This window comes from Neolamprologus brichardi, chromosome 13 (assembly GCF_056152115.1).
Source record: "Neolamprologus brichardi isolate AB-2024 chromosome 13, ASM5615211v1, whole genome shotgun sequence".
NCBI lineage: Eukaryota > Metazoa > Chordata > Actinopteri > Cichliformes > Cichlidae > Neolamprologus > Neolamprologus brichardi.
Window position 1 is genome coordinate 21,026,738 of NC_142116.1, and position 22,874 is coordinate 21,049,611.

The window sequence follows — 22,874 nt, forward strand, 5'->3', positions numbered from 1 at the left end:
TTTTTGTCTCACTGACATGAGACATAAAATTTCAATGTTCACTTAACTTCAACAGACTCCTTTAAAACTTTGGACAAGGATGGGACAGGTCATATAGAGGTGATTTTTTTAGAAGTAAGAACTCATCTGCTACACATTTAATCATGAGTCTCTACACTGCAAAATAAAATACCAACCATTGTTGTAATTTGATGCCATATAAATAAAACTGAATTAAACTCAACTGAACTGAAGTGACTGGATGGATAGATAGTAACTTGTGCCTGTTTTTGTTTTTTAATCCACAGTGCATAAATGTTGTAGAAGACCTCAGCTGAAGAATTCAAGCTTGTGCTGAAAAGTCATATATATCTACACATTTGTTTGTGTTTCATGCAACTCAATTAGTTGATGGCAACTTTGTGTGAGAATCTGAAGATTTTAAATCTGCAAACAGCACGGTGCATTTGCTCAAAGAATCTTTATTCGGGTAAAAAAAACAACAACAGTCAGTTGTTTCTTTTTCCACTTTTTGTCCTTTAAAAACTAGCTTGAAATAAATGTGATGTTTCGAGGAATATGCTTGAAATAACTTTTCAATGTCACAATTTTGCTTTTTGTTCATCAGAATGAGGCAAATTCATTTTTGATGTAAATCATCCTTTCACTGTTACTTTTGCCTGGAAATTATGTCTCAGGTCTATATGACATCCTTTCCGTTTACTTTGACCGTTTGTTTTTGATGCCAATTCCTTTTCAGCATTCACAAAGTCGTTACGCAAAGTAAAACCATTCTCATCTGCAGAAATAAGAAATTGGATTCACCTTGGAAAAGTGCTGACCACACCCGACAGCAACAGTACAGCACACTTGAATAGACTAGAAACTTAAACCAAGGTCAGAAGAACAATGGTTTTTGACCATGCAAGTGTGGAATTACTGTTTAGAGATCAAACCAAATCCACCTCTACAATATTCCCAGATGAAAACAAACTCTCCTGAAAAACAAATGTAAAAATTTGGAAATGTAATTCTAAACCGCACCGTGCAGTGGGCCTGCATACATGCATCAAATAAGGCCCAGACAACTGCAACTGCAGCTTTAGAGCTGTAAAGTCACTGTATATATCATATGTTCTTCAATATGTTGTAAATAATAACACTTGTAGATTTTCATATAAAGTGGACCTGTTACACTTGCTTACTTTCAGCACCGTCACAAACATGGGTGCTAGAATTAAACTTGAGCAAAATCACAAATTATGAGGTCAGTGCACACAAAATAAATCTCTGGGTTACAAGTTTGGTTTGGAGACCGTGGCAGTGACAAAAAGACCAGAGGCCTAGCTAGAGGTGGCAGAGCTAGCGATCAGGATGGACAAGACTGGAACTGAGTATATCTCAAGGACAGCTTGAGTTGAGCGGTTTGGAGAGAAAGGCTGAGATATTTTGGACATGTGCCGTGGAGAGTATAGCGTGTGTAGCCTGGGAAACTAGTTGCCGCACAGGACACAATAACAGGAGTTCTTGAAGTGATTTAATGGCATACAGATAAGATACGAAAACAAAAACCACAAAACATCCAATGAAAAAATATGCCTCTGGCTACACACATAAACAAACTAATGCCAAACCAAAACCACGCGATCACACTTGGACACACTGGAGACTGCAGACTATGTCTTGCTGCACATGTAAGGACATGGCGGTCTCTAGCACCTCCAGGTGCCGATCACTAATAACAACTACAAACATATAAACCATCTCATTAAAATGTTGCTTTATAACTTTTTTTATTGACACAACAAAGTCTCAACACATTCCAAACATATTTTCTAGGAACTCTGTCCGTGTCGTTGGGAGAGAAAGCCGACATCTCGCAGATTCTGATGCATTGGGTCCGCGCTTTGTGTTCACGTCTTTGTGTGGAATCAGTTTACCTGCTCTGATTTGCTGTTTTAGCTGTTTGGTGGTTGTAAAATCGATTTGAACTGGAAAACCGATTATTGAAACCCACCCCTAGTAGAAACTACTGTTCTTGGCAATTCTGCCACCTCGTGGCAGAGGTTTGTAACATCAAGTAAATGTACCTAACAACCCCAAATTAAAACCATTTTTAAAAACCAAAAACAGATTCAAAAGAACATGATGAGAGAAAATGTTTACGGGCACTCTAACATCCCAAGAGAAAACCTATATATCTCAATTATTAAAATACATTTTAACCACTCGGCTACATTTGGACCGTGGAGGTCGAGGATGGAGCTGCCAGGCCGAAGGAACAAGATGAAGAACACAGAGAAGATTCATAGATATAGTGAAGGAGGACATGCAGAAGGTTGGTGTGATAAAATGTAATGCTAAGGATAGAGTGAAAAACAGGCAGATGATCAAGTGCGTTGACCCCTAAAGGGAATGGCCGAAAGAAGAAGAGGATACTGACAAATGCCATACATACAACAGAAAAGCCCAGCAGTGTCAACCATGTTAGTACCCATGATTTACCAGCAGATGTCACAGTTCTTACAGATTTGGTTACCGGCTGTTCTGACGTGGGTTGTGGCAAAACTTCAAATATGCTTGCAGCAGCATGAAGTATTCAACTCACAGAGAGCTATGCAGCAGCCATTTCCTGCCCTGTGTGGTTCAGGGTTGTATTTCCTCTTTTAAAACTTTGAGAGTGGCTGCTGCTGGCTGCCTTCAGCTCTGGCAGACAGGCCTTGCAAAAAAATATAAAAAAACCATCAAAAATCTCAGGAACACTGATGAAAGAGTTTTCTGTGCTCAGTTCGATCACACCTTTTGCTAAACAGCTTCCCAACTGTGGGATAAATATAAGTCTTGTTCGAGTCACAAATTCTGATGTTAGGCGTTGTACTTATTGCACACCCTGGCTTTTTGGAACAGACGTTAGTCCGGATGTGGGGCGGGACTCTTGATTCTGCAAACCACGAATCCACGGAGAGGAAGAGAGGCCACTGTGCTGCTGAAGCAGAGTATCTGCATTTAAAAATAGTGCCATTAAAAGGACAGGCCTGACAAAAGCACCGTGCCCTTTATCTAAAAAGGATTAGAAAAGAATGAAAAAGTTATCTACTGATACGACAAGATGCTAACAGAGAAAGTATGATTTACTACATGAGTTACTGAATGTATTGATTGGAGACTCAGTTTTCTTCTGGCACGGGTATGATTTTAAAGTACACAAAAACAAAAACTTTCAGTAAAGTTATTCTGACAGGATTGGAAGCCTTTTCAAATTTGCATGAATGTCATTTGGATTTTGTCCTGTTATTTGTGATTAAACACTACTGGGATGCATTTATTCATTGTAATCTAAATTAATCTTAAATACCTCGCTCTGGAGAGGAGCTTGCATACTTGAACTTCCCCCCTGGAATCAATTGTCCTATCTTGATCAAGTATACTATCCTAATCTAAAAAAAAAAAAAAGAAACCATTAAATATTAAATAAATGTGAACATTACATTTGTCTCTGAATTGCAGTGGGCATGTAAGGCAGTAGAGCAAAAAAAAGTAGAGAGAGATACTCAGTGGAGTACACCCTGTACCCTGGACCTGTCGTTTTAGCACATTACTTGCTCAGAGAGTCATGGTGCAGGCCTCGTAGGGGCCAGTCAGGCCCCTCCTTCCTTTTACACTTGTATGTCATGTGCATATGATTACACTTCTTTTACATGTAGGTCAACGCGACAGAGAGAAACACAGGGCTAGTGGTGCTATGACTTTAAGAGCAGCGGTGCAACTTTTCTGAGCTATAAAAACAAAACTGAGTCATCACCGAGTCACACACACACAAAAAAAACCCTTTAAGAAACGAAGCTGGCAACTCAACATTTACACTAACATGCTCTTCTAAACCGGTCGTCACGAGTTGCAAATATGCACGCAGATATAAGTGTGGTTTTGGCCTGAAACAGTCATTTGTGTATCTCACAACTCACTGTGCAGAAACAGTCTGGTTTCCACAGGTAGCTAAATAAGTTCTTTTGACACATCTCTTTGCTCATCCTACCTATTACCATATAAGGCCATAGAAATCCATCTGAGCTGCAGATGGCTTAAAAAGTGTAGACGCGGTTGTTCTCCATATATGGACGTCATGTGCCGCTCCCGTCTGTAACACCTGGGAGCCTCACCTGAGAAAGATAAAAGATATCAAGCTTAACGAGACTAAAGCGCATAGAAAAAAGTAACAAAGAAAACAAAAAACGCTCACGTTGTGTGAGTCACTTAAGCACATGCACACCTTTCTTGTGATTTAAGCTTCAAATTATAATTGTGATTAAATGCAAATGCTGAGGTTGCAGATGAAACTGTGTCACACCTGGGAACGGAGGGCTGGGCCGCCTTCTGGAGGTGTGCTCAATTCAACAGGGCTCCTCCTCTATGAGTCAACCTGCTCTCCTTCCTTATGACCCCTCAGCTTTTTGACTGCTGCTGCCATTTTTCTCTGCTGCCTGTTTCCGTCACACATCAGAAGCAAAATGGTGAGTACCTCTCACAAAGAATTATGCTAGAATTTTTTTTTTTTTTTTTTTTTTTAGCTTGAGCTGCCACTCTTGTGTGATTTGTGCGCTCTGCTAAACAATGAAGCCTTAGAAGTGATGACAGCTTTAAGCCTCCTTTTAAAACCAAATTTGGAGGGAAAAAGGAGGGAAAAGTGAAAACTGTGTGAAATTGGTTGTCGGTAGAGCAACGGTGTAAGGCTTAAATGTGATTACTGTGGAGTGGGAGGAAATAAGAAGATGGCTTGCTCTTGGTGCAGAAGGTTTGTTCATTCATGGTGTGGCTTTGCCTCCAAAATGGAGGAAGCTCCGTTCGTGCTTCAAACTTGTTGAGAGAGAATCCCTTGGGGCGGTGTTTCTTGTGCTAACTTGTTCCACAATGACTGGAATGTGACAGATTCAAGGCCTTAAAACTGGGGAAAGGATAGCAACACCCTTTGGCACATTGCTGCTTAAAGAAAGTTGGTTAAATGTTTGTGCATTTAATTGCCTGAACAGCACGTCTCTCCAAAGCTGAACTTTTTTTGAAGAGCTTCCTGTTTCTTCATCTTTCATTTCTGCTTTTTCTCTCGGAACAAACTGTCGAAGTTGAGAATATCTGCAGATATACGACCCAAGGCCCAATTTATTTTAAAGTGCTCATTTTGCATCTTGGTATTTAATACAATTACTCCCAACCCTTAACTTTATAAATCCCATTGTTTAAATGAGAGGCGTGTCACAAATCTACATGTCTGTAGTAGGAGCAGGTGTGTGTGGGAGGTTTTTTTTTTTTTCCCTTTTTATAATATCTTGTCTTCTTACCAGGCATCTGGAGTTAAAGTCACTGACGCCGTTAAGGACCTCATCAATGAAATGAAGGTAGTGAAAAATGATGCTGACCAGAATGAACGCGTAAGATTGGTGATATTCAAAATCGATGACAGCGAGGGCGCCATCGTCGTCGATAAAATCTACCGTCAGAAAGACCTGGCAGACAAGGACGATGTCTTCAAGTTCTTCATCAGCCTCCTGGATTCTAAAGTCTGTCGCTACTTGATGTATGACTGCCACTTTGAAACAAAGGAATCAAGTAGAAAAGAAGAACTGGTCGCTGTGATGTGGTAAGTCCTCAAATTTCTGCTGAGTGTTCCCTCCACTTTTACATATTATTTATTTATTTTTTTGCGTTTTTTGCCTGCACCCAACTGATCTGCAGGAAGTAGTAAAAGAACTTAGCATAATGTCGGGATTCTGATGCGTTTGAGAGTCTATGTCGTTCCAAGAAAACGTTTGCACGAATAGGAAAAATGTTTAAGCAGTCTGTTTTGGACACATGGATAATGGCTTCTCTTCATTAGGGCTCCTGATACGGCACCAATCAAAGAAAAAATGAAATACGCTAGCTCCAAAGATTCCCTGAAGAAGATCCAAACAGGTTTGTGTTGTTTTTTTTGTTTTAATTTTTTAGAAAATGTTTTGCCACGTTCTTATTTACGTGTATTTACTTTGGAATTCTATGATATTGTTAACACAAGCTGGTTTTTCCCTTTATTTTATTTATCTTTTCTAACAGGAGTCAAACACATGCTGGAGATGAATGACCTTTCAGATTATGGAACCAGGGAAAGTTTTGCAGAAAGAATGGGAAAAGGTGTAGTCAAGCTTGAGGGCCACGCTGTGTGAGATCACTGAATTAAGCAATAAGGAATAAATAAATGAATGAAAAATATATTTTTTGCTTTGTTTCCTTGTGTCAAAATGAGGTCAATTAAACAGATTTGAAATGGTACGTCAAAGGTGATTTTTGGGGATGGGGTTGGGAGATGGTTGACAAAGCTTAAAGTGGGGGGGAGGCTTGGGCTCTGAATGGGGTTTTGATAGTGTTAACACAGGGAAACTCAAAACGATCTGGGCACACAGTCGGACTGTGAAATCAACCTTGTTCAGATGGTATTTTACTCATTTTTGGTTTTATAGGGGGCTTTTTTTTTTTTTGGTTACTTGACTCTTGGTACCTTGAAATTTCTCCAATTTTTTTTTTTTTTTTTTTTTTTTTTTTTTTTTTTCCCCTGTGTAAATACAAACTTCATGAATCCCTGCATATGTCAGTATACGCCACTTGTCTTCCTTTTTTAATTTCTCCACAACAAAAAAGCAAACGTGTGCTGTAAAACCACATTAACAACCTACTGTAGTGCCAAAATGGCTGGTATTTAACAGAAATATTCCTAGGGGTGTTTCTTTGATGGACACCTAGAGTTATAGTACAGGGAAAAACAAAAATCACTGGAATTGCTGCACTGTTGTGTTGTCAAATAAACTCAATGCAATGTTTGTGTGATCTTTTTCTTTGCCTCTTGTTTTGATTTACCGGTGCAATTATGATTTGGTATCAATTATCATATTTCAGTGTTCAGAATATGACGGGTATAAAAGTGGGTGCTTTTTAAGAGGTGGGAGTAACTAAGAATGTATAATCAAGAGAGAGCCTGGATGTATAGCAAACCGAGCGATAATATTTGCTGATTACTAGTTGTAGCATCGCATCCCTAAGAACTGCTCCTTGCATATTATGTCACGTCCTCGTAATTCAAAAATGAGTTGTCTTCGACTTTAAATTGTCGAGATTTCCCACAGGAACAAGTGAATGTTTCTAAACGTCATGAGACTTTCGGGGATCTCGATTACAAAATATAATCCAATTCCGGCACTTGATTTGTGAAAACCGGAAGCAGTTTTTAAAGCCGTGTGGGAGCACCGCCTGGCCCCCCTCTCTGTCTACTTACCAAAAAATGCATGCACCACAGTGGACCTGAAACACAGGCAGGTGGCTCTTTGAGTATTAGAGCTAAAAGAAACCATCGCACCAGAATTTGGCGGGGTTTGATACGACACTGGATGAACAAGAGGGGCGCTCTGCTCGGTTCGTGATTGGCTGTTTTGCTTTCAGGGAACTAACGACGCACGGCGATTTGGAAAAAGTCGCGCGGCAGCGACGCCTTATTTTTTTCAAAGTGATTTACGGCAGATGAGTAGTTTCAGTCCTCGGAACTTTGACATCTCTTATTGTAAGCGCAATTAGTGAGACTTTGACCACATTATTTAGATTTATAGTTCATTTTAATTTATAAAGAAGTCGCACTGTGAGCTTACTCACTTTGAAAATTACTTGAACTAAAAATGAAATTAGTCTCTTTTTCAGAGACTCTACTCTCCGTAAAGTCCTTGAAGTGGTCATAAAGGAAACAGCCAAACACTCTTGGGGGAATTCTAACAGTTTTATTGAAATTAAAGCTTTAAGAAAATACAGTGGCACCTTTTTTTCCCCTAAAGGTGGCTTTAGTCTGTGCACTATGGCTGGATTTCACATCTGCATTCAGTTGTATGACAAATGTACACGGAGCATGTTGCTGTCTAACAGGACTTCCTGGTAGATAGCAGTAGTCTTTCTCCACATAGCAATGGTTTGGCAAACAGCTTTTAAGCCTGACACAATGATTTAGAGTGTAGTGGTCCTAAGCCAAATGTCAAAACTTATCATGTTCTTTTTTCTTACCAATCTTTCCTTAAAGAATAATTAGAGGAAAAAAAAAAGAGAAATTGGAGTTTTCCTCTATAAAACCATAAGGTCCTTTACAGTAGTGCAATGCCAGGGACTACTGTTGTGAGAATCGGTGCAACATAAATAAAAACTCTATTGAATGCCATAAGGTAAATGTACTGTGCGGGACACATGACTGAAGATGTGGTTTTTAATCACACCGGAACTAAAAATGTGCCATTATGCTTCGCTTCCTGCCTACATTGACTGCATTGCAGCAACAACACACACGCACTGAACACAATTACAGAGTGCCAACACTGTAGTTTATTCATTCATACAAATTCAGATTCAATGTGTGTTAATGGCAATCAGCTACAGAGGAAAAGCAGGCCCTGCACTGATGAACCACATTATGTTCCCATCATTCAACCACATAGAAAAGACATACAAAGTAATTGCACAGGTTGATGCACGTTTGACGTACATTCGGTTTCCCTTTTAACACTGAACTATGGGGGAAATGTCAGAAATAGAAGGCAGGGGGATAAATAACTTCTGACATAGCCAGAGTTGTTGAGGGAATGTGGTATAAAGATTGCAGCAGGATTATCTCCTCTAATCTTAGTTTGAAATGTTTTTAAAAATATCAAATACTTGATTCCTACAGCTGCAATAAATGCAATCAACTACAGTACAAGAAAAGAAATTTTTGGAATGCATAACTATGGTAATTATAAGGCATATTTGGCAGTTTTGTAGTGTCTGCAGTGAACTTCCTCTCACACAGACGTTCCTTCCTTCAGTTCCACGTATTCTCCCTTGAAAAGAAATATGAGAAATGGTAGCATGAAGATATGTAAGAACAAAAGGTTATGAGCGTACACACTGGGAGTGCATTTACTCACCTTGTTCTCCAGGTGCTCCTGTAGTGTTCTCACTGTGTCCCGCTCTTTGGTCAGCTGCTCCCGAGTAGCTTTAAGAAGCTGCTGGAGCTTAGTGGCTGCCTGGCCAAGGTCTTTGGACAGTTTCTTCTCCTTCGCCAAGCGCTCCTGTTCAAACAACCAGGAGCAAACATGACACCAATGAACTAAGATTAAAAAAAACACTTTGAAAGAGCTTTACATGTTTTTATAAACAGGTGTATTCTTTTTTTATTATATATTATACATATTTGCACATCTTGTTCTTCCTTATTCATTCCATGTTCTATATCAAGTCAAGTGACTTGACTCATGACCTCTTTATACTGTTCTTTTGCTGCACTATTCTGAGCCAGGTGATGTATTTTTGTTCTGCACTGTTTGGTGTGTAGACAGCATGACAATCAAGTCTCTGTTGTTAGAAGCAGGGCCACTGTCATCCTGACATACTTTGCAGGGTTAAAGATTTATAATAGACCAGCACTCACCCAGCCTATACGGTAACCCTGCCACACACTCACCTATGAAATACTACAACCCTATTCATGTAATATGCTCACACTAGGCTCGCTATATCTGTATGTTTATGCAGTTTCAACCATATCAGTAGTTTTTATAATAATAATAATAATAATAATAATAATAATAATAATAATAATGATGGATTGCATTTATATAGCATTTTTGAGACCTTCAAAGCACTTTACAATTCCACTATTCATTCACTCTCATATTCACACACTGGTGGACAACTACACTAGAGTTGTAGCCACAGCTGCCCTGGGGCAGACTGACAGAAGCGAGGCTGCTATATCGCGCCATCACCAGTAGGCGGTAGACCAAGACAGACAGAGCTGGGGATCAAACCGGCAATCTTCCGGTTACAAGATGAGCTTCCCAATCCCCTGAACCACGGTTGCCCTTTTTGTTTATTAAACAAAACAAACAAACAGTGGTTGCTATTTTCTAACAAAACGCTATTGTAGCCATTGCACACCTTCAGCTGAGCTACGTCTTCAGTGTCGGATTGTGGCGACTCTGAGGAATCCTTTAAAAGATCCAGTTGAGCCTGAAGTTCTGCTACAGTTTTTTGGGCCTGGAAGTTGACAGCACACATCTCTGTTATCCACTGCGAACTTAAGAGAAACGTAAAGGTGTAAGAAGAACATAAATACTGCACAGACTGTAGCTGATACCTTCTCATACTCTTCTGAGAGCTGCTGCCTGTGGGTCGCCTCCCCGTGCAGCTTCTCTGCCGTCTGGCTCAACTCGTTCTGGACCTGGCGGCAGACAGAGGCACACTATAAATACACACACACACACACACACACACACACACACACACACACACACACACACACACACACACACACACACACACACACACACACACACACACACACACACACACACACACACACACACACACACACACACACACACACACACACACACACACACACACACACACACACAAATAAGCAGCACAGTGATGCGTAAACAAACATTTCTTTTGTTAAAGTGCCAGCACTGTGCACACACCAACATACATAAATCAAAAGCTGCTCAACCTGTGGACCGAGTTAGTACTTTCTCTCGCTGTTTCTAGGTGAAAGACTAAAATCAAACACGAGGTTTCTGGGCTTTTAAACATATAAACAAATATCAGGAAACAAAACAGAGGTGAGCATGCAAGTGGAGAATCAGCAGCAGTTAAGAGTTAGGCTCACTCTGTTAGTGCAAACAGTGGTTAGCATAAACAGCTGCCCTGCTTGAGGAGTACTGGACAGACCGGAATTACAGCCCTACTATATCGGAGTGATCAGTACTTGTTTTTCATGGAACATCCTTCATTTAGGAGAAGGAAATGACCAAAGGTGTTTCTAATTCACATGACAACACACATCTGTAGCCTTGCAAATTTTATTTCAATGTCCTATTAAATGGAACCAAACCCAATTGTGAAGGAAATGTTAAAAAAAACAAAGGAGATTTATTTAAGCTGTTCATGTCACTGTCCAGTACTCTCTAACAGGAAGTGAAGGGTGACATTTGCACCCTGACCTGAGTGGGTTGAGCCTCAGCCGGGCCATTCTGTTCTTGCTGGGCCCGCAGCGTGATCTCGCTCAGCTGCTCTCTGACCTGAAAAAGGAAGCCGCCGCTCGTCACTGTTTACGTAACCTCCATCCATGAATCTCTCGCTTGGCACTCATAAGTCAGTGACAGCTTACTGAGCTGGTTCTGCATGTGAAGTCATGAGTCGCATGGATTCCTTAACGAAAATTCCCTCCTCTCAACTCAAGTACACTTTCATAAGAATGCGTTACATATTATTGGCTAGACGATGGGAAAGTGAGTCACGGCAGTGTAGTCACCTGTGCGAGCTCCTCCTTGTGTGCCTTGGCCTCCTTCCGGGCCAAATCCAGCTGGCTCTGACACTCCGACAGCTGCAGCTTCAGCTGAACGCAGAGCAGAGCACAGACAGGAGCCAATGTTAGTGTTGTTGTTTTAAGTGGAACAAAAGATGTAAATGAACACATAATTTTAAATATGAACAGATAACTCAGCAAATTTATCATTAGATATTCTCCAGCTTAACCCCTTAACTCTTATTGTATATTTGATAAAAGAAGCTTTTGTATGTTTTTGAGACTTCTACATCAGTGTGTTACATTTGCACTATAATAAATAAAGATCTTAGCTGCTTGTGTACCTGCTCCATCTCCTCTGAGATTAGATGACTGTCTGTCTGCTTTTCCAACTGGGCTTCCAGAAGCATCATCTGCTCCTTCAACTGTAGAGAAAAAAAAATGACAACTTAAAACCTGCCAACTTACCCCCAGGAGGTGATTTAAATGGAGTGGAGAAATCCTCACCTGTTCTATACTTTGGTTTTCTGCTTCCAGCTTACTGACTTTCTGCAAAGCCTGGCAATGTAACAAGATACCGTAAATTAGTTTTGTTTTTTTTAATAATTTAAGGGAACTTATCCAAGGTGAAAACCCCTGAAAGTGACATTGTTTTTAAAGTCAAGATAAAGATAAAATCTTTAGTAGGTATTATTAGTTACCTCTTGCAGCTGTTCCTCTGAGTTAGCCATCTTGGATTTCCATACGAGCTCTTCCTCCTCCACACTCTTCTGAAGATGTTTCAGCATTCCTTCCTAAAGGAGAAATGGAGAGATCTATAGATGAACCATATCAACTTTGTAATCCGCAATTCACCACTGGATTTTAGAAACTTACAGTTTCAGCCAGTACTGTCCTGTACTGTTCACATTCAGCCTGCAGGGAACCATGGCTTTCCTCCGCCTCCTTCAGTTTCTCAAGCAACTCCTATAACAAACCACAAACATTCACAACCTCTTCTGCCAGGTTACTTTAAACCAGTATGTGGAAACAGTGTAAAGTGGCTTACTGAATGTGCTGTGCTTGACTGAGACTCCTGGCTCTGCTGGCTCAGAGCTCCCTGAGCGTTCTGTGTAAACACTTTTAACCAGTTTAACTAAGACGAGACAAAGTAGACACAAATGAGTCACAGGCACATTACCACCTGCTTTGGAATAAAAAGCTCATTCAGCAACTCTCCCAGTGAAATCCCCCTTTCTTACCTGCTCTGTTTCTACAGGTATCTGTGGGAAAAGTGTCTGGACAGCTTCTTTGGTTTCATTTTGAAAAGCTGCCAGTTCTGCCGCAGTGTTCTGTTTAAGCAGTGAACGACATTATCAGTAAGGTGACTGACAGCAAACTGGTTTCCGCTGATAAGCCACCAGCAGGTGAAAAGACTTACCGCGTGAGTGGCAACCTTCTCTTTTGCTACCCTCAGTTCATCTTGTAATGACGTGACCAGAGCATCCTTTTCAGTCAAACTATTAAAGCAAACAAAAGACAAAACAGATGTAAATAACTGACCTAATTTTGTGTGAGGCTGATCTTTACATGTGGCAGACTTATTAACCTGAGTGTGTACGATTTGCCTGTTAAGGCAGAACAACAACATTTAAGTGTGTTACCTGTTCTGTAGTAGTGCAAGCTCTGCAGAGCCATCTGACTGCTGAAACAGGAACAACATGCAAATCAATTTTTTTTCCTTCTGGGCAGCTCTAAAAGCAGAATCATGCACATCAACAGGAACGCTTACTTGTGTGTTCTTCAGTGTCACCATTTCTTCTTTGAGGTTTTTGAGTTCATCCTGAAGTGACGTGACCTGACTGGCATCTTCACTAAAAGGTTACACAATTTACACAGAGGTATAAATCATAACAAAACCAACCTGCACTTTCTATTAGCCCAAGATAATTATAAAGCACCTTACCTCTTATTTCTTTGCTCAAGCTCAGCAATAGTGTTCTCCTATTGAAAGGGAACATTATTTGCCATTAGCCCATTTTTTGCGATCTATATTTGTCCTGAGAAACTGAGAAGTGATACTTTTTGGTAACAAATTAAATGTCAAACGCATGCAGTGCTTACAGCAGCTTCCTTCTTTATCTGCAGTTGCTTCAGTTCCTCGTGAAGCACATTTAACTGGCTCTCTCTCTCTTGCAAGCTATACATAAGGGCGTGATATTTAGAAAGTGAATAAACCATTGGATGTGATATTGATTTATGAGAGAGGAAGAGTAAACACCTACCTGATCTTTAGACATTCCACATCTTCAGAGTTCACCTGATAAAAATAACAAACATCTTTAGGTGTGACTACATACTAGTCAGCAATTTTAGGTGTGGTTACGTATTCGTCATCTCTTTCATAGAGGTCAAACTTAAAATACATTTACCTGTTTGTTATCCTCCTCCTTTTTATTCTGACTGGCCTCCAACAGGGAGTTGATTGACGCCACCTGCTGTTCAAGCTGTCTTTTCTCTTTCTTTGTCTCCTCCAGCTGGACAGTGAAGGCATCCACCTGAGCAGAACGCTCCTTGAGCTCAGCCTCCAACTTCTTAACACGTACTTGAAACTCTGTAGAAATAAAAACTTGCAAGTTAATCTTTAGCTTTAAATAGTTTGACTAAGATTTGTCAAAGATTAATTTTTCTATTTAAACTACTGATGAAAAATGCCAACACTTAAATATGATAGCCTTTGCTCACTGACCTGAGAGTGTGCCACTGTCCTGTTGGGCCTTGTCCAAAATTGCCTGCAGGCTGCCATTTCTACTCTGTGTTGTTCTGAGTTCCTCACACACCTCCTCCAATTTCCTCTGCAATGCCTGTTCTTTCTCTGCGTGGCTGGTCTGAAGAAGAAATCTTAAGTTGTTACAAACAGCAGAGGGCAGCAAAGTATCACTAAAACTTTTTTTGTAACTGACAGCATTGAGTCATATGCATCCTTAAAAGTTCCACAAAAAGAAAGAGCCAACAGAAAATGCCACAAAAAGAAAAAATATTAACAGTTACATTAAACAGACATCTTATTTCTAAGCTAAGCAGTTCTTTCTACGAGCATCACAGGAGGAGATTTGATTAGGAAATGACAGAATTTCCTTTGTCTCCATGTTGTTGATAGTCACAGTCCAAAAAAATATAACTCTTTCATCATGTGAGCGTGACTTGTTGCATAATATGTACAAAGACTTTAGACTGCTGGGAGGGCAGTAAGTAAATGATTAAACAAAAAGCACACTTGACTTGTGAGAAGTGCTGACTCACTTGTTCCACATTACCAGTAATAGCTCAGAGCAGCAGCATTCTATGAGTGGGACTGTGTGGGCTGATAGTGCATAAAACAAGGAAATTAACAGACCAAAACACACTGTTGTACTTCCTGTCTGGAAACTGGAAATGGTGTCACGTTTTTATGGCCGATTACAACAGGCTGGGGAGGAGCGAAGCTCGGACATGAACGCATTCCAGCTGGCACCTACAGCCCCCGTCATTGTTACAGCTGCATTCCATTCTCGGCCCTAGGCTCTATGATTACAAGGCAATTAGACGTCCCTTAACATTAGAGAGTCTAGAGATTGGTGGGGAAAGGCCTAGGCTTGCATTTTGTAGCTGCTCAGACACTAACTCGCTGCAGAAACAATATTATATAAAAAGGCTAGAATAAATGTGGTCCCATAGCAAAACAGACAGGGGAAAAAAAAAAAAAAAAATCAGGTTTTTGTAGCGATAATAAAGATAATGCGGCCAACCTGAAGCAGTGAGAGCTGCTTCTCAGCAGCAGAGACCTTGGCCTCCAGCCCTTTCCTTATGTTCTCATCTGAAAGCACACTCTCCGTCTTCTCTCCGACTTCCTTGGTTAACTTTGCACATTCCTGTCGCAGCTTGGCCAGCTCTGCATTTTGTCTGAGGGCAGAGGGGAGACAGACATCAGCTCAAGAGTAAAGACACATGCCTTTCAAGCATGAGTCAACCTTCAGACCTGTTATAACAAAGAATCTGAATCAGTACACACTGTACTGAAGTTAAAACTTAATGTATTTATAAAGAGGTAAAAATCTCTTATTGCCCCATACTAGTCAGTTACCGTGTCAGCGTTTGGTAAAAACTCACTTGCTCTCGGCTTGACTCGTAGCCTGGTTGAGCGCATCACGCAGGATGGAGTTCTCCTGCTGGAGGCGAGCAAGTTGGGCATTGGGGCCTTTTTCCAGCTGGTCCTGAAGGCTTAGGATCTGCAGTCATTTATAAGATTATTTTAATGTTGCTAAAGAAACCATTAAGCCTGGTGCTACTGCTCTTTCACAAGAGTTTAACGTGTTTCAAGAGTAAACTAAATCTTCCTTTCTAACAGGAGTCAGATTACTCAGAGAACCATAAAATAATAAAACGCAAACACAAATATACCTGCTTGATTTTTAAATTCAATGTAATGTGTATTAAACTGACCTTTGCATTGAGTTTCTGTGTTTGGGCTACGTGGTCCTGGTAGCTGGCCTGCATGCGAGCCTGCAGAGCAACCATTTCTTGCTCTCTCTTACTCAGCTGAGAACTCAGCCTCGTCTCTACGCTGGCCACCTTGGCCTTCTCAGCAGACAACTCCTGATAAATGGACAGCACAATCAGAGAAAGGATTCACGTTCATTGTGTTACAACAAGTCACTTAAGAATGAAATCTCCCCAACTGTCCATCAATCTCATGAGAGAGGAGAGGATTATAAATTCTGGAACATATTATTGGCTTTACCTCTCACTTAGCACCTACCCATCAGGTTTTTAAAAATATATATCATAATATGGTGTAAAACAGAGCAGTGACTACCAAATCAAAGTGAAACTACTTCCCCTGCATCTTAAAGATTTTTTTCTCTATCGTAACCTGATAACCAAGTTAGCTTTCCAATAGTGCCACCCTCAGGGCAAAAGAAGAATAGTGCAGCTGTCAGTGCACTGTCATGGCAACAGGATATTAATCCTTTTAATTTAGTTTCTTTATCTGCTGCCACAATGCCAAACCACACTTTCAGGCTTAGTTATAATAAGGATTTAAATGCACCAAAGATTCTCGTCCATATTATGAGTAGTAATAGTCTCACTGGGCAGCAAACAAGGCTATCGAGTAGACCTGCTGTTTTTGAGACTCTTCTATGTCTGACCTTGGTGAGCTCTCGAAGACGATTCTTTACTGCAGAAGCATCCTCTTGCTCTGCTGCCAGCTGCTTCTCTCGCTCGTCCAGCTGCTTCTTCAGCATGGCCACTGGGTCTCCTTTCTGAGTGGCCTAAACACACAAACACAGAGAGATGCAAAAGAATGAATCTTTCTTCAACTCTCAAATGTATTCAGTGAACTATGTTCTTATGTGAGGCTTTTCCTTCACTGACTCTGCTGTTCCATACCATGTGCCAGGTGTCCTGGATGATGCCAACTTTCTCAGACAGAATCTCGATGAGCCTGTGTGCCTCTCCCTCACTGAACACCATGCTGCTGATGGTGGATACCAGGGCCTTATAGGGCAGGTACAGCGGAGCATCGGCAGAATCCACTGCTGCAACTGCAAAGTAATGCAGAAGAATTAGATAAACTCAGAATTTATTTAATATCTAAAATAAAGTGCTCTAGACAAAGGTGACTGAATTCTCTCACACCGCCTTAGGAAAAGGACAATGCTACAACATGTCCTTTGGGTCTGGGGCCCTGGGCATTTTCAGATGGCAAAATAATAGGGCATTGTGGCACCAGGCGGAGACAAGCCTCGGGCAAGTGAGAAAGCCGACCCCACCTCTCTTCTCATTGTCAGCAGCACTGAGAGGCTTTGTAAGTTAACAAAACAGAGCAACAGTGTTTGGACAAGCTGGTGTGCTCTCTGCCCTCCAGAGCTGAGTGCCAGACGTTACCCACCACTGCCATTGGCACTATTTCCACAAGTCCACAGCTCAAGTTCATCAGTACTGACAAGTTATTCCTGACTTAGAGTGTAAGTATGTGTATGCAAGCCAACTCTTAAACATTAAACTCTCACTACAACAACCAGTGTTATGGCTAATGTAGTTCCTGCCATTTCCATTGATTTAAATGAGAAGGTCTATTGTAGAAACTGTAACAGTAACAGCAGATAGCTGCATACCATAATAGCAGGCCTTTGCATTGAGCAAACAATGACTTGTTTACATTAAAGAATATCTGCTTGTAGAGTTAATCAAAGAGCAAACAACCAGCTTCCCAGAAAAAAATGTTGATATCTAAAACATATGAAGGGTTACCAAGGAAGTAAAGACAGTGTGTACTTCTCATTTTGAAACATGTACAACATTAGATCTTTTTTTACACTGATGTGAACTCATTCCTCCTCCACCACAGAAGATGGACCAGTCCCTTAAATGTGCCTCAAAAAGAGCAGGGAGGAGGCTTCGAGAGGAGCTTAGAGCAAGGAAACATGTGCATCCTAAAAAGCATTCTGTATGCACACACAGAAAATCACCAGCACTGGAACCAAGGATTCCCATTCATCTCTCCCTCACATCTCTCTTTGGAAGAGGTAAAAGATGCCAGAAAGACATATGTGAGGGAAATGAAGGGACATATTAGCATAATAAAAAGCAGCCAGTGCAGCACTGTAGTCATATCTGAAACTAAAGCTGCGGTTTCTGTAGAGCTATGTGCATTGTCATCTACCGTGTGTAGACTGCCTATTTCTATACTCTTTCTTTAATAACTTTAAAATTAAACGATATAAATATTAAAATAAGATTAATAATACTACATTTTGCAACATCTGCTACACGGTAATCAGAGATCTCTAAAATATAAATGCTTACCAGGCTCAGTCTTCTTCTTGGATGCCTTTTTCTTGGGTTCTTGTGCTTTTGCTGCAACAGAGGGAGCCTGCTGGGATCCCACCAGGGGCACAGCCATCACCGGGATGTCTTTAATGACAGCCTCCAGCACCGGAGCAGTTTTAGATGGAGCTGGTACAGACTTGGTTGGTGCTGGAGCAGATTTGGATGTGACAGGGGCAGGCTTAGCTGATGCAGGAGCAGCAGAAGTGGAAGATTTGGTTGAAGAGGACTTGGCTGTTGTAGAAGTTGGAGCAGGAGCAGACTTGGTTGAAGCAAGTGGAGGAGCGGCCTTGGCTGAAGCAGGTGGAGGAGCGGCCTTGGCTGAAGCAGGTGGAGGAGCGGCCTTGGCTGAAGCAGGTGGAGGAGCGGCCTTGGCTGAAGCAGGTGGAGGAGCGGCCTTGGCTGATGCTGGGGCAGCCTGGGTCGGGGCAGGTGCAGAGGATGGAGCAGTTACCTTCGTCAGGGCAGAGACTGGAGCCTGGGTTACGGCAGAAGCTGCAGAGGACTTGATCGGTTCAGACACAACTACAGATGACTGGGTTGAAGCTGGCTCAACCTTTGCCACTTTCTGCTTCTTCTTCTTCTCTTTAGGTGAAGGTGCAGGTGAGGGCTCAGGAGCTGGGTTTGGTTCAGCAGCAGACTTGGGCTGCATCTCTGCTGCAACTTCAAAAGTGGAGACAGGCTCAGAAACAGAAGGAGCTACAGTTGGCGCAGTTACACCCTCACTGACTATATCAGCGTCAGTGTCAGCATCACCTTCAGAAACGTCTTCAGTTTTCTCCTGCTCTGGGATCTTCCCATTGGGCTTTTCATCTTTCTTCTTTCCACGGTTCTTCTTCTCAGACACTTTGTCCTTTTTCTTTTTCTCAGTGCGAACAGACTGTGTCTTACCCAGTTCTCTGCGCTGTTTAGCCAGGGCCTCCTCATAAGAGGTCTCCTTCATGGAGAAGGTGGAGACGAGGGCAATCCCAACAGCAGAGATCACCATGAATCCACCAAAAACCATAATCCCAAGGGTCTGGGGGTCATAGATATCCATGGCTAAATTTTAGTAAACCTGGGGGAAAAAAAAAAAGGGGGGGGGGGGTCACTTTGTCATTCATACTCAGAATAAATTGTAATATTACCAAAGAAAAAATGTAAGTAACATTAGCTGCATTAACAAAGCAACTGATCAGACAGAATTACTCTCTTAGGAGAAACAATCCTAGCTTTTACCTCAAACGGCCTCAAGGTGTCACTGTCAAGTCCATTAACTTGTGGCCACAGAAAGCAGAACAATAAATCTTAAACTCTGAAACCAAATAGTTGCTTACTTTCAGGTTGAATGTGTTTTTCTCACATTTATTTGCATCTCATACAGTCAGTTTAACCCTGAATGCAAGTGCGACAACCTCAGACAAAGTGTCATTTAAAGCCATTCACTTTTTTAACATTAGAATGATCATTTTGATTACTGTATTTTTATAACAGAATAGGCCCATACTTTTGGGCACGATATCTTCTGAAGCAAAAATCAAAAACTTTTTTGAAACAGATGCTCAAAAAATTGATCAATCATATCAAAAATGGTTACAAACCAATGTAATACACACAGAAAATGCAAAGATTTCCATAAGCTGACTTGTGGTTAAAGTAAATGCCTTCAAGAGTATTCAGCTGTTTCTTCAAGGCTCTTAAAAGTTCTTGTCACAGACCAGAACATTTCACCTGCAGTAGTATAGGACAGCTGGCCGACGGTTTTTTGCGGGTCACTAAAACACCTTGATTTATTCTAGCAGAATTATTATTTATATCTGTAACAGATATGTTATCTTAACAGAAAATGCACGAACACAAGAAGCCAACACATGTAGAGGTTTATTGTTTTAAAACAAAGCAACGTGACACGGAAAGGAAAAGTGCAGAGTAAGAGTCCAGAGTCCCTGTTCATTGCAGGGTCTATAAGCTAGACTCAAAGGGGAAGGTACGGCCCTGCCTCCTATCCGTGATGTCACACATCAGCGCATCTTTACTCAGGCTGAACTGAAGAAGAGGACTGAAAGAAAGCCAACTCGACCCCAACTGTTATATAGAAGTGCAACTTTGTTACGAAAAACACATCCCTAAGACAGAGCTTAAGATATCTGACTTTAATTCATGGCTATAGTGGTTCTCATAGAGGGTGTACTGAAGATATTGAAACTGTCTTCAGATAAAAGGCGTGAAATTGAATAAGTCATGAAGGTTTTAAAAAGATGTATATAATAACAGCTTACTTGTTCCCCATAATCTAATACACACACATCGACTTCAATAACTTAAAAGATAGTTTATTCAAGCTAATCCTAAAGCTTATCCCAAGACCACAAGTGAAAGGGATTATTCAAAGTTTACAAACCGTTATGAACACCCTATTTCACGTGCCGCGCATTAAAGCACAGTGATGTGCAAATGCCCCAGGTATTTCATTTATTTATTTATTTTACATTTTATATGGTTTTAATCAATACTTACCAGCTAGCACTGCAGCTAACACTATGAATCAATGAAATTGGCTAACGTCCTGCACAATAAGCGTCGCTTACGCAACAAAAATGGACAACACAAGCTGTAATAAAAATGCAGACTAAACAGTTAGCGAGAAAAAGGTCTAAAATCATTTTAAATAACTTCCGTCTGGTCTGTTTCTGTGGCAGTAGTTTTCTTAGGGGCTAGCAGTTAACAGCTTTCCAAGCTAGCTAAAGATGGTTCAATGAATAAAAAAAATTCCAAGAATCCCACGCTTACCCCGGCGCTGATAACGCTACGTCTGCTCGCTTCAAAGGGAATATACTGAGGTCGAGTTATAGATGAAGGGGCTTTTGGGCAAAGCTACCAATATGTCCAGCTATCTGGCTAACTTGTCTTTTCTCCAGTGCTCTCCTCCTGACTCCGCTGGAGAATCCTCGGTCTGCTGTGAAGTCGTGGCACTTTGAGCTGGCTAGACGCGCTGGCCCCATGCCCCAGATAGCTACCATAAATCCACAAGGTTTCTGATTGGCTGGAATGTTCTCAACACGGAAATGAGGCTGGTGGGAGTTGTAGTTTACTGCGGCCATGGAAAAAGTTCGTACAGTGAGATGGTTTTTCAGTCAAACAAAAGCAATTTGTTTGAAACGGAGAGTAAGTAAGTAAGTTTCCTGTTACTATGTCTTTTAAGTGCGCTCACTCTGGAGGAGGGTATGCTTTGTAAAGTTGAGAAGAAACACTTTTTTACACTTAAAAGCACTTTTTTTTTCGTTTTTGAGGACTGCCCTGTTCTGGCAAAAGGAAGTATTCAAAATATCCACATATTTAAACAAAGTGCTCTTATTTGTAAGGCCACAGCAACTTTGAAAGGAGTAGGTCTATGGGAGGTATCTTTTCTTTAATGCAAAGTACAGTGTAACCTACTGACCTCTTCTTTTGTCAAAGTATTTTTGCTGTGAGCAGGACTTCTGCTTTTCACTACTTCCATTTATATTTTTCTACACTTTCACAATTTTGTGTCAAGTGAGTTTCAGATTTTTCCAATACAGAGATAAACAAGGGGACATCAGGGTCTTTTCACATCCCATAATAAGCCTTTCCGAAATCCTTGACACAACCACTTCTCAAACCACTTCTCAAACTCCTTTAAAAAGCAGTTTGAGAAGTGGTGGCACTTGTTTGTCCAAGTAAGTTCGCAGATTGTCCTTGTCATTCTTCAGCAATTGTTTTGACTTTGAGATGACGGTGTGTTACTAATGCGAGCATAAAAGCAAACGATTCCCTGAGCAGGGCAGGGTGCACTAACCCAGAAAAGGTTTGGTCATAACACGCACCTTGCTTTGAGTCCTTTTGATGTTTTGTTAATGATGGAATTCCATTACTGAAGGACGAACATGCACTGTCCTCCAGACATTCCTTCACACTTTCACACCCAAGATGTGCCAGTCCCCTGTGCTTCTGTGTCAGGGGGGCAGGCAAGGAGGCAATGTTAGATATTTATATTGCTGAGGGCCAAAATCGAAGTGCTGCGTTCCCTTCTTACTCTCAGAAGGTGCGAATGTAGCTGAGAAGAATTTCAAAAATCTTTGCAGGACCAGGAAGAAGCATCCTAACCTGTTTCAATAAGGAAGTACAGATGATCCAGTTACGTCAATAAGCCCTGCAGGTGCGGTTAAAAAAAAAAAAACATTCAGAGGGCACATTCTTTTTATGGGGAGGTTTTCATGCGTCATGGCTCTGAGTCCTACTGTAAGGCTTATATCAGCATTTATGATGATTTTCTGGTGACCACTGAGCTGAGGCAGGTGCTTTCACAGGCTCAGTCAGTGTGAGAGGATGTCACAGCTCACTCAACCATGAACAAAACCAAAGTGAAAAAAGACTATATGACACAGCAGACAAACGTACACCTGAAGCAGTGTCCCCTTTTTCTTGCGCTCTATTGTGCTTTCTTAAAAAATCCTGGGCCTGATTATGTAATAGTGCTTTGCATGCCACTGAGGATTAAAAGTGGAATATAAAGATGGTACTGAATAAATTATTACTGGCAAATCACTAACAATCTATCCAGAAGTTCTAAGAATGCACAAAATCCATTTCTTATCACAGCCTGTAAATGATCTAAGTGTGCCTAGGGGGAGATACAGAAATTCACAAAATCATCTAACTACAGTCTATCTTTGAAACAAACACCATTTATCTTTTTTCCATT

The 22,874-nt window shown here is 41.0% G+C and overlaps 2 protein-coding genes across 5 annotated transcripts; one reads left to right on the forward strand and one right to left on the reverse strand.

Annotated features, from left to right (window-relative positions):
- The first annotated feature begins 4,375 nt into the window (after positions 1 to 4,375).
- On the forward strand, positions 4,376 to 6,824 carry cfl1l (cofilin 1 (non-muscle), like). Its single transcript, XM_006806951.3, has 4 exons — positions 4,376 to 4,490; positions 5,316 to 5,611; positions 5,849 to 5,925; positions 6,064 to 6,824. Exons 1-4 carry the CDS (start codon positions 4,488 to 4,490, stop codon positions 6,171 to 6,173), a joined length of 486 nt encoding a protein of 161 aa, XP_006807014.1. The 5' UTR covers positions 4,376 to 4,487; the 3' UTR covers positions 6,174 to 6,824.
- A 1,511-nt stretch (positions 6,825 to 8,335) lies between these two features.
- Positions 8,336 to 21,151, reverse strand: rrbp1a (ribosome binding protein 1a). 4 transcript variants are annotated; one of them, XM_035914899.2, is made up of 27 exons: positions 20,942 to 21,151; positions 18,152 to 19,229; positions 16,733 to 16,887; positions 16,492 to 16,614; positions 15,785 to 15,937; positions 15,452 to 15,570; positions 15,091 to 15,244; positions 14,052 to 14,190; positions 13,735 to 13,916; positions 13,588 to 13,622; positions 13,427 to 13,502; positions 13,269 to 13,306; positions 13,095 to 13,176; positions 12,967 to 13,004; positions 12,744 to 12,822; positions 12,565 to 12,654; positions 12,372 to 12,458; positions 12,200 to 12,289; positions 12,025 to 12,117; positions 11,831 to 11,881; positions 11,668 to 11,748; positions 11,330 to 11,413; positions 11,019 to 11,096; positions 10,151 to 10,255; positions 9,952 to 10,050; positions 8,940 to 9,083; positions 8,336 to 8,852 (listed from the first exon to the last, which is right to left on the reverse strand). In XM_035914899.2, exons 2-27 carry the CDS (start codon positions 19,209 to 19,211, stop codon positions 8,814 to 8,816), a joined length of 3,474 nt encoding a protein of 1,157 aa, XP_035770792.2. In that variant the 5' UTR covers positions 19,212 to 19,229; positions 20,942 to 21,151; the 3' UTR covers positions 8,336 to 8,813. The 4 variants fall into 4 exon arrangements, with proteins under 4 accessions (XP_035770792.2, XP_006807013.2, XP_006807011.2 ...); XM_006806950.3 differs by having other exon boundaries at positions 10,151 to 10,234; positions 12,967 to 13,007; XM_006806948.3 differs by having other exon boundaries at positions 12,967 to 13,007.
- Positions 21,152 to 22,874: the final 1,723 nt, after the last annotated feature.